At 38.5% G+C, this 12492-nt stretch overlaps 1 protein-coding gene across 5 annotated transcripts in view; it reads left to right on the top strand.

Moving 5' to 3' along the window:
* Positions 1-12492, top strand: part of epha5 (EPH receptor A5) — a 57263-nt gene that overhangs the window by 16811 nt on the left and 27960 nt on the right. For all 5 annotated transcript variants that reach the window (XM_030742109.1, XM_030742108.1, XM_030742110.1 and 2 more), the window contains 2 exons: positions 11536-11691; positions 11821-12159. In XM_030742109.1, the coding sequence (XP_030597969.1) occupies positions 11536-11691; positions 11821-12159 (495 nt within the window). The remainder of the gene's footprint in view (positions 1-11535; positions 11692-11820; positions 12160-12492) is intronic.

Below are 12492 nucleotides of genomic sequence, written 5' to 3' on the forward strand. Positions count from 1 at the left end.
TAAATCTTTTGGAATAAAAACATCTCGGGTGCTCACAGTAATATAATTTCTTCAAATTTCTTTTCCTAAATTGTAGTCCATATTTACAGCATCCTGAAGTGAAGTGAGTAGAACGCAATCCTCACAATTAATTAGGCTACAGGGGGATGTTTTTCTTCTTTACAGTTTTGTATACACATGAAACTGTTAGACTGACAGCCTTTGAAAATGTCTACAGAGAGAAACATGGCAGGGTTTCCTCGGTAGCAGCTTTGTAACCATATGTGTTCTCTGCCTTAGTAAACACTTTTTTCATGTGCATTTCAGTCAGTCACATTTGAGTATAAAGTGTTGATTTCTGTTTTTCCGGCACTGAAAGAATTCCTGGACTCCATACCGCTATGGGTCACATTCAGTGTCTTTTTATGGGCAAGGCATGAATACTTTCTAGTTCCTGTTAAGAAGTGATTATCCTAAATATCCGTTGAGCTGGATTTTTAGAACCCTCACAGTGTTTCAGGAGTTTAATTTTATGTTCTTTCAGTGTATGTCATTATTAAAAATAAACAGAGCTGTTTAAGGAGAGACGCCTTATTGGTAAAAACTACATTTTATGTGTAGACGGTGAATCAGTGTTTTGAAGGTCAGAGTGCATTACAGTGAGTGAAGAAATTTGTATATCCTGGCTGTATTGGCTGTGTGTGTGTGTGTGTGTGTGTGTGTGTGTGTGTGTGTGTGTGTGTGTGTGTGTGTGTGTGTGTGTGTGTGTGTGTGTGTGTGTGTGTGTGTGTGTGCTGCTTAGTAGAGCATGATTTAATGTTGCCTTTGTGAATGTAGGACAAAACTCATTATGGACAGCTCTTCAGCCTCCCTTTTGTCTTTTATCTTTCTCTCCTCTCTTGCTTTATCTCATTCACACGTCCATTTCTGTCTTTGGTGTGTGTCTTTCTCTATACCTTGGTGTGTTTGTTACCCAGCCTTTTTGCTCATGCATTTCTTACTCCCTTCATATGTCTGTCTGTTTCTGTTTTTTTTTTTTCCTTGACTGTCTATCATTCATTGTTTTTCCATCTTCCTTCTTTCTTCTTATTTTTTCTTTCTGCCATCTAGTGCATTTGCACTCTCTTGCAGCTGTCTTTGACTCTTCTCTCACTTTCTTCCATTTAAAAGATCTGCCTCATTCCCCATCAACACAACTGTCTTTACGCCATCTTTGTGATATATATATATACACACAAATGCACACAAATATACTTTTCTCTCGAAAGTACATCTTATTTGTGGAACTAACTTAGTCACAAAACACCATATGCATAGCATGTAAAGAATAGTGTGAGTTCTTTGCAGTTATGAAAATGGTACTTTATCCCTGTGCAGCAACATCTGTGTGCTTGATTTGTTACAGTTTATTGTTCCATTCTGCTACTGTCCAACTCTTTTGTTACATTTGACAGCACTCGTAATAGCAATAAATTATCATGCATCATAAAATCCCATGAATTTTTAGTTTTCTGTCAGCACAACAAAATGAAATGCCCAGAAAATGTATGCGTTTATAAACTCTATAAATAAATATCTTATAAAAGAAAAATCTTGTCAGATGGCACCCATGCAGATGGTATATTACAATATAAGATATATGAATGTACATTCAACTATTTTTGCTGCTATCCTGCAGCTTTGTAAGCCTAATAGGACTGAAGGTAGGAGGGCAGTATATCCATGGGTAGATGGTTTGATGTATAGACAGAATGATGGGAAGAGTACAGAGAGAAGTGAAGGCATAACAAGGGGACACAAGATAAATTGGAGATTCCTCACCACAGGGTGTGAGGGCATAGAGACAAAGAGATGGATGAGTGTTGTTTCAGGGGTGATGGGGATTGAGGATGGATAACTGTGGATAGAAATGGGCAGATGGATGAAGAGAGAGAGAGAGAGTTAGGAAAGGAGAGGGTGTAGACAAAGACTTCAGTCTTTGAGATGTGACTTTTTTTGAATGAATACTAGACAGAATGTGGTTGTATCAGCTAAAAGAAACACTGGAAGAAGAATACAGACAAGTATACAAGTTTTGAAGATAGTATTGTCAGGACATGATACACAAATTCTGGTTTATTAAAATCCTAATTTACACTGAGTGAACCCTCAGATGGGTTAAGAATGAACCCAATTTGTGGTTAATTAATTTAGTCTAAAAAATGTCAGAAAAAGAATGAAAAATGTTCACAGTCTTGTCTACAAAAGATAACTTAAGTGTTGTGCATTAATATTGTTTAATATTGCAATCACAACATGACATAAATAAATTATGAAATATGAAATAAATAAATCAATCAAATTTGTGTATCATTGTCAGCGTTTAGTGTGTGGGCCATGTAGATAAAATGTATTTCCTATTCACTTGTATTTCAGGCAGCATTGCTGCATGTAATTATTGAAGTGGCGATGGAAATACAATTTACTGGTCAGCACTGGTCAGTCCCAGGAAAGTTTGACATCACCTCAACATTGTTTAAGGAGCCTCCATGCATAATCATTTTCAGAGCAAAGGTCTGCAGACATTGGCTGATTGATGGGACTCCCTTTAAGGGCGCAGTCAACCTAAAAATGAAGATATTCTTTCTGTTGGCAGAATTCATTGAGCTGTCTTTCTTATATATGATGCCTCTAAAGTCTAGTCACCAATATGGTGTTCACATACATGTGAACTCAATTGTGGCTGAACAGTTGAACCAAAATGTTCAAATGGTAGAATAAGGCCTGAAATAAATGTTTGAGTAGATTGTTTTTGATATAGGATGATTAAATACTGACTGGAATGTGGACTGCATTGAGAGTAAATAATGGAATAATGGCTTATGAGAGAGTAAAATAATAGAGGAATGATGCAATAAATATTGAAAGGGGGCATGCAGTGGTGGAATAAGGGCTAGATTCAAAGTGGAAAAAAGGGAATAAGGGCTGACCAGAATGTTGAAATGACAGAATAAGAGATAAATGCTTTGGATTGAGAAGGGGGGGTCAACTGGGATCCTGGGATTGAGGCTTTGTGATGTTTGGATTTGGGCTACACTGATTTCATGTCACAAAAGAAGAAAGACTTAGAGGTACAATACGGGCAGCAAACTGGGGGAGAGAGGAAGGGAAGTTGGGGGAGGGGATGCGTAAAAAGACAGCAGATAAGGGATACAAATTAAAACAAGTGTCACTGCTAGTATACTCAATTAGTAGAATTACTTGTAATTTAAAAAAAAATGCTTCTAATTATTAAATATGTGGCATATTTCTCAACATTTTTAACATTTTGTTTAAAGATTGCTGTCTAAGTGTCATGGGTAGAGCTGGATTTCCCGTAACGACACTTTGTTTCAGTGCCAGGGCTCCCCTGATGTTCGTCTGTGTTTGCCTGCCTGTCAGACGTCACTGCAGCATATGTCAAACTTGATCTGGCCACAGTGGTGATGCTGCCATCAGAAACTGTCTCACTGGCATAGTAATGTGAAGAAGCTTTCTGCCTTCTCCCTCTAGGGATTTATGGGGATAGTGAACAAGCAGCTCACACTTACAGTGTGAGGCTTGTGGTTGATGATGTGGTGACAAGGGTATTACAGTCGCTTGCATAACACAGAGCTACACACGCGATCATGGCAGCATCTGTCATTTCAGTAGAATTACCATCACGTGCTGATAAGGATCTGAGTTCTGACATGAACTCACTGTGGGTGTTGATTTCTTTTTTTTTTTCCCCGTGTATTTTTGGAGATTGTTGAGTACATTACATTTTTCTTGCCATGTAATGCTTACCACATATACATAACTATATCCTAACGGGTTTTTTCTTTTTTCATTTTGCACACCATTCAAGTAGTAAAAGGAAAAAACTGCTCTTTTTTTTCTGGATGGTAAGGTTATATGAAAGTACAGGGGAAGGGAAATGTACTCACTGGCCACTTTCTTATACATTGCTAGTACTAGATTGGATCCAATTCTGCCTTCCAAACTGCCTTAGAATGCCCTAATTCTGCATTTGTTTGCTGCACCTCTATGATGAGACTCTCCTGTTCCACCACGTCCCAAAGGTGCTCTACTGGATTGAGATCTGGTGACTGTGGAGGCCATTTAAGTACACTGAACTCATTGTCAGCAAACCAGTTTGAGATTATTTGAGCTTTGTGGCATGTCATGTTATCCTGCTGCAAGCAGCCATCAGAATACACTGTGGTCATAAAGGGATGGACATAGTCAGCAACAACACTCAGGAGGCTGTGAGGTTTAAATGATGCTCAGTTGGCACTAAAGGGCTTAAAGTATGCCAAGAAAATATCTCCCACAACATTACTCCACCACCACTAGTCTGAACAAAGCAGGATGGACCCATGCTTTCATGTTGTTTACACCAAATTTTGACCGTACCATCCAAATGTCGTAGTGGAAATTGAGACTCATCAGACCAGTCAACATTTATCCAATCTTCTGTTGTCCAGTCTTGGTGAGCCTGTGCAAATTATTGCCTCAGTTTCCTGTTCTTAGCTGACAGGAATGGCACCCAGCGTGGTCTTCTGCTGCTGCAGCCCATCTGCTTCAAGGTTTGGTGTATTGTGCATTTAGAGATGTTTGTTTGCATACATTGGTTGTAATGAGTGGTCATTTGAATCACCGTTACCTTCTCATCAGCTTAAAGCACTCTGGCCATTCTCCTCTGACCTCTGGCATCAAAAAGGCATTTTCACCCAGACAACTGCCACCTGCTGGATAGTTTCTCTTTTTTGAACCATTATCTGTAAACTCTAGGAAAATCCCAGTAGATCAGAATTTTCTGAATTACTCAGACCAGCCCGTCTGATATCACCAACCATGCCATATTCAAAGTGATTTTAATCACCTTTCTCCCCCATTCTGATGCTCAGTTTGAGCTTTAGCAGGTCTTCTTGACCATGTCTACATGCCTAAATGCACTGAATTGCTGCCACGTGATTAGCTAATTAGATATTTTTATTAACAGGCAGTTGAACAGGTGTACCTAACAAAGTGGCCACCACCTCTATCTAATCATTTTCTATGACATGATTGTGACAAATTGAGAAAATGTAACCTTTTCTCTTTTTGATTCTTATACATTTATCATTTATCTATATAATTCAGTATTGGTGTCGGTGTGCAAACTGCAGTCCAGATTAAATAATTTAATCAGAACTCACTGGGCCTGAAATATCCAGTAGTGCTGATACTTTCTGACATGTTAGGATAATTTATAATTTATTTATAATTTCTATCATTTGAGTTTAGAGTATTCAGATTTCCGTACAGAAAAGTTCTGTCACCCTTCATCATAGTGAAAGATGATGATGGCAAAAATCTGCACGTGGCAGGAAGCCATCATCTCCTGAACTATGAATTGGCTGGATTTATAAAAGAAAGAGACACCATTAATCTTTTTAGATCCTGTTCAGTTGGAAACTGCTAATGGCTTCTTTCACCGAACTCTTTCCTCATGCATCACACTCTCTCTCCCGCTTTCTCTCCACCCGCTCTCCGTCACCCCATCATCTCCACGTGGTGATGCTGTCATGACAACTAAAGTGCTTCCTGAGTGCTTGTTGGGTAAACTGACTTTCCCAGAAGAGCTTCCTCTCTTTTACCATTGCCCCTGTTAACATGCCTACACACCCACATGTGTTTATCTATACTTGTGAGGACCTTGATTGACTCAGTGCATTGTCATTACCATACCTCTGGATCCAGCCATAACCAAGATAGGTAGTTCCATAACCCCATTTGTTACCCTAACAGACAAATGCACCATCCTCACAATACCCCTAAAAGAAAATCTCTTAGAAGAAAACGGGACAGCCACTTGTCCTCACAAAGATGTAAGCACAAGAGCTCACGCACACACACACATGCACACACGCATTCCTGCAGTTGCTGAAATATTAATAATATCATTCAGCAGAGCGAGGTTCTTTCCATGAAAGCCTGGTTGTCTCCAGAGTCCGAGCCAGTGGTGGCTTATTACTGGTCATTCTGGTATTATATCACCCATAATGCAGTTAAGACAGGTGATAAGTTTCCAACAGTTTATATAAAACAACATTGACAACATTACAGCAATGATGCATTACTGGCATGCTATTTTCCTTTTTTTGAGTCTGATAGGTTTGTAAACAAGTGACAGTGAAGCTGAAATACTTTTCACATTTTTAAAACATCATGACATAAAAGTGAAAAGACTATGGATGATTGCTTTTTTTATTTTATTTATTTTTTTAATTCTTGTAACATTTGTCTCATTAAAAACAACTCAAAAAAAATCTGCTGGGAATAAAGTCATACTGCATTATACCATACATGCGCCTTGATGAATTTAAAGTCATAAGAAATTCACAATTAATTGTCATGTGTTTCTGCCCCATCACCTTTTGTAAGAGCATAGTTGTGCAACTGAGATCCCAACCCTTGTACACCTAGTTTGTGTACAAGGGTGCAATTTTTCTTCACAGTTGTTGGTCCATTGATGGAGACTAATATTTGGAAGTAAATGAATGTCAACTAAATGCTGAAATAGCACTATAATATGTTTTATGGTCAGTTAAATTATTTTTTTTCAAGCCATCAGGTCAGCATATCGTGATATTCGATTTATCACACATTTCTTATATTTAATCCCCCCCCCCTAGACATTCGCTGAGCCAATGAATTGGGTTTTGTTCAAAAACTGTTGTGACCTGGATGCTTGACCTCTTGGTTTCTGCTTGTGGTCTGATTGTGAGAATAAATGGGTTCTGAACAATGACCTCCTCTGTCAACCCGCAGACAGGAAAACCCCATTGACTTGATTGTGTATTATTGCAGTATTATCATCCGTCTTTGTTTGTGTTCACACAGAAACATGCACAAATTTGAGCATGCATTGGCACATGCACGCATGCAGAAGCATGCACACAAACACAGCAACACAAAAATAATAAAGGTATGAAACTCTCATAGATGCACACCCTCAAACACGTTATGTTTATGATTCTTAGGCCAGTAGTTTGCTGTGGGACAAACACAGGAACAGGATATTTACTGTGTTTCCTCAGCTGGTTTATTAGTTCACAATAGTATCTGCTAACAATATAGGCAATGCATTGAAATTCAGCCTTGTGAGTATTTGTACTTCTTCTGTCAAAGTTTACTTTTCTGTCAGTCCTGCTGACTCTGTGTACAGTTGGAAGAGTGACGGGAAAGGTGGAAATGAAGTGGATGTCACAAAATGGTGTTAGCCATTTGCTTTTTCATACTTATTTCATCTAGGCGTGTCTGTTTGGTGGTATTCACTGGTGCAACATAACTGCACTAGAAACAACTGGACAATTAGAGTTAGAGGATTTACTCTAGTTGGATGTGTATAGTTTTCTAGCCATGTGATGCATTATTAAAATTAATTCTTCTTGAACCTACAAGATTGAAATACTGCTTTCATGTTAAAAGGTCTGAGCAGTAATGAGCTATTAATATAAGTAATTATACATAAGTGATACTTAAAAAAAAAAAAAAAAATATATATATATATATATATATATATATATATATATATATATATATATATATATATATATATATTCATCCATATAGTTTCTAAGCCCATATAAATGAATTTAAATCCATTCTTCAGACACAGTATGTGGCCCTTAACTTTAACTTCTCTTTCATTTTATTTTCAGTACGTCTCCTTCTCTCTGCCTTAATCGCTTACTCCCTCTAATCCCACCAAACGACATCCAGTCATATAAATCAACATGTTTACAGTGAAATGTTTCCAATTAAAGAGGACGTTCGTTAAGAAGCATCAACGGACACCGCTGGATCCTTAATTGCCCGGGATGCCAGTGTGTGATGCATATTAATTACGTATTAACCTTACAGTCAAACACACACACAAATGCACATTAGTGTGTATTGCATATTAATTACCTATTACCCTTTGTGCTGTGCATTAAGAGCTGCGTGGCATCAGAAAGACAGCTTGCCCAAGGGCAACACACACATACGCACATGCACATACCACCAACGCTGTCTATTCAGGTTGCATTCACAATGAGGAATGAACCATTTCAGTCAGCCAGCCATGACCATAACTAATCTCACCACGGGAAGTGTGTCTGCTGGCTTGTGTACATGTGTGTTTTCAGTTATTTGTGCCTTTGAGATGGTTAAAGAATTAAAGCACCTCACTGAAAGCACTGAATCTAAGGGCTCGCCTGTACTTGCATGTGGAAACAAATTATTGTGAAACATCTAAGAAGAGAAGAGAGATGGTTTAGAAAGACACAGGTAATAAAAGCATAAATGAAAGCAGTGAAAAAAAAATTCACTTTTAACTTTTGCACAAAAATAAGCACTTTAATCTTTAATAAACCTTTAGTAAATAAGTTGCCATGTAAAGTTAATTTAGACAACATGCACGTGATGCACTCCTGTCCTGACAGTTACAGTGTGGACCTTAGAGCTGCCCTTCAGCTGTTTCTTGGTTGGGGATTCCAGACTGTGTTCTTATTTACTCTCTGTGACTTTTTAATCACTTTATCCTATTTTCAACCTCCAGTTTGCGTCTCTGACCTTCATGCTCCTCTTGCATTCAAATCCTTTAGCGCATAATTAAGTGAAGGCAGTGATACTGATATGTAGTCATGATATATGAAATCAGTTGTACTCATGCGGTTTTTTTATATATATATATATATATATATATATATATGTACACACTTCATTTCCATGCATGTTCTTTGTTCATTTTCATGTCGAGCATGGATAATCTATTTATCCTAAATGGAAATGAACTAGAATTAATGATAATAAATACCTTAACAAGTGCTCATTAGTCAACTGGAATTGACTTTTATTAAAGTGCCATGCAATGGATTTTTTTTTTTCACACCAGTTTACACATTTGAATTGCAAATGTTTATATCATTTTCATAATCATTTACAACTTCCAGGGGAAAGACATTTCCATACATTACTTTAATTTAATCAGAGCACATCATCTCGTCTTTTACGCCACACTGGCAGGAAAAGTCTATCAGTCTTTCCAAACGCTAGATGGACTTCTCTTTCTCAGTGTTTTCCATTTTTCAGCTAGCAAATAGAGATTTAGTTTGCATAAGCAGTAAATGTCAAACACTGATACTTTTCATTAACTTAGAGTGTTTTAACAATTTCTCAGGAACAATTCTGGATCACAGAGATGACTTAATCTCAAATATATATATGTGTGTGTGTATGTGTGTGTCTGCCTTTCTGTGTTGTGTGTATGCTTATGGAATTATTCTCTTGAGGGACAGCTGGCCACAACCATGGCCAACAGACAAATTGAAAACAACAACAAAAAAAGCATCTATAATGTCAAAACCAGTTCAACAGGAAATCCAAGTAGGGAGCCATCATTATACCACACTGTGCCCACACCATACTGTTTGACTGACAGGTGATATTTGGGGAGTGCCACATACGCAGACAGAAACTCACTCAGACGCACCAGGTGATGAGAGCTTACCAAATCAAAAAGAGATGAAAAATAAATAAAGATAATCCATCATCTTCGCACCGTAGCTCAACCTAGTATCAGAAATTATTAAGAAGTTTTTCTTTTCCTTTTTTAAAAATTATTTGCCACTTTGAATCTACTCACCTACACTTTGCTTTACTGTTCAGGCACAAACACACTTGTCTGTATATATGAAATGAGCTGCCACCCCATTTTTATTGATTTGACCATGGGGGTTTGGAGGATGAAGTCAAGGAGAGGTAGAGACCAGACAATGGCAATAAATCTATATGCAACCATAAGTGTGTGTTTGTGTGTGTATGTGTGGTAACAGTCTCACAAAAAGATTAGGTGTGTCCTACTGCCCTGGCTCGCACACCCATGTTGAGGGTAGTGCATCATAAGCTCAACACAAAGCACATTTGGTGAGTGAGTGAGTAACCGTCAGTACAGAGGCTGAAACATCATAAAAACCATAATAAAACAAAAAAATACACAAAAAGTGAAAAACATTTTTAAAAACATATGAATAAAACCAGCCATACAAAAGCAGCTGAACATAAATTATGTCACCAGATGTATTTCTGTCTTCTTTCAAAGCTTCACCAGCTTCATAGATGTGACAAAAACATCCCAACTTATAATTACAGTGTGTGTGAGGCATTCTAAATGCCAGACAGATTTTATAAAAAGCTTGTTTCTTTATGTGTGTAGGTGTGTGTATGTGTGTGTGTGTGTGTGTGTGCGTGTGTGTGTGTGTGTGTGTGTGCGTACGTGCGTGTGAGAAGCAAAGGTGAGACTTAGAGTGATCCAGGGCAGAGGGAGAATTTTTCAGGCCTAATGTTCCATGACAACAGACCAAGGTTCCGTCAAGGTGAATCAGAGCCACTGCCGCCTAACGACTGAAACACACACACACACACACGCAACGCACACAAACATCCCACCAGGCTTCTTTTGTCTCATCCTTTCTTCTCGTCTCTCTCCTTGTCTCATCCTTGTAAGCTTAGCTTTCCTCCTCCTATCATTTCCTTTTCCCCACCTTATCTCTGTTTTTTAACCATCCTGTATTGTTTCCTTTCCTAGTTTTTGTCCTCCTGTCCTCCTACCTGAGGTTTAATTATGTAGTTCTTAATCACAGCTGCGGTCTGAGTGGGCTCCAGAATAACTGCCCTAAGAAACAATGAGTGAAAACAGCCACTCTTAAATTTAGAGGACAAGCAGAGACATTTTTTTTCCTCACTTCTCTCCCTTGTCGAGCTTAGTGATACAGAAACTTGCCATTGACTTTGCAATAACTTATAGAACTCTGCTTATCAGAAATGATCTGGGTGACGAAGCAAAATCGTTAAGCTGGTTTGTGAGATTGTTGATGTATCCTTACCTTTTAACATTCATAGTGCGTCACCCTCCTGTCTACCTGTCCCACTTAGATCAGCCTGAGATCAGTGTTTGTGTGTGTGTTTGTGTGGGAGGAAAGTAAATTTTGTTTGTTTTTGTTCTTGTAGTATTTGTTTGTAAATGCTGCACATATGGCACCAATATTGTGCAGCAGATGCAAGTACAAAGTTAATCAGGTGCTGGTTATAAATCACTGAGCTGAAGACAATACTAGAAGGTGAATCCTTCAATAAGGAAAACTTTTTGATTAAGCAGGGAAATAAGTTGACTAAAACAAATAAGCCCTAGAGGGATATAAGAAAAAAAAATCAGACTTCAAAAGAAAAAATGCAGAAAAAAAGTGTGACAAATGCTTCTTTTAATTTCAAACTACTGTATATCTCTGAAGAGGAAGCTCAAAACAACCACCCAGGCAAATTTCCCTACCACTGTGATGCTGACCTCCTTTTTTTTTCAAAGGAAGTAATCATGTTGTCCTGCCTTTTCTCCCTTACTTTTTTTAAATTTTTTTATTTATCTCGCTGTGACTCCTTTTCTCCTATTTATATACCTACTTTTATAATCTCATCTCTTTATCCAATGCCAAACATCCCATGGTATTCTCTCTCCTCCCTGTCTTTCAGTCTGCAAAGTGGGATTTTACCGCTCACTGCTGGAGTCTTTGGCCTGCAGTAAATGTCCACCTCACAGTGTGGCCAGACAGATGGGAGCCACAGCTTGCAGCTGTGAAGATGCATACTATAAGCTTGACTCTGACCCTTCTAATATGGCCTGCACACGTGAGGATAGAACAACTTTATATTCGCTCATGCTCACTGTACAATCTTGTTCATCAAAATGCTACTGTGTATTACTAGTTGTGTTTGTTTTTCTTCTTCTAAATCCTTTTTTTTTTTTATCTCTCTCAGGTCCTCCATCTGCTCCTCGTAATGCTATTTCCAATGTCAATGAGACCAGTGTCTTCTTAGAGTGGTCCATTCCTATGGATACAGGCGGCAGGAAGGATGTGCGCTATAATGTCATCTGTAGGCAGGTCCTGCCAGACGGAAGGGGCTTGGAAGAGTGTGGACCTAATGCACGTTTTCTGCCACGCCGCACTGGCCTGTCAAACACCTCAGTGATGGTGGCTGACCTGCAGTCACACACCAACTACAGCTTCCTGTTGGAAGCCATCAACGGAGTGTCAGAGCTAGCCAAAGGCCATGCAAAGCAATATGTGTCACTTAATGTGACAACCAATCAGGCAGGTAAGTTCCGCCAGATCTGACTCATCATCACATCCACCTCAACTTATCCTGAATTCTCCCACAAAAGCCATTAATTATTTTGTCATAACTGCTTCTTTTCCATGCTCATTTAAAATGCCACAGACCAACCGGCATGCTAGATTCCAGGCATGACAATCTGGGTTTGATAACAAAGACACCAGATGATCAAATTATCACAGTATTTGTCCAACAAATCTGTTGCTGTATTAATTTTCACTTATGCACCATCCCTGCAGCGAAGAAGAGAACATGACACAGTGGACGGCCCTTTTTTTGTTTTTGCATCCAGCTATGTCATCGAAAAAGCAGCTT

This window comes from Archocentrus centrarchus, chromosome 12, assembly GCF_007364275.1.
Source record: "Archocentrus centrarchus isolate MPI-CPG fArcCen1 chromosome 12, fArcCen1, whole genome shotgun sequence".
Taxonomy (NCBI): Eukaryota; Metazoa; Chordata; class Actinopteri; order Cichliformes; family Cichlidae; genus Archocentrus; species Archocentrus centrarchus.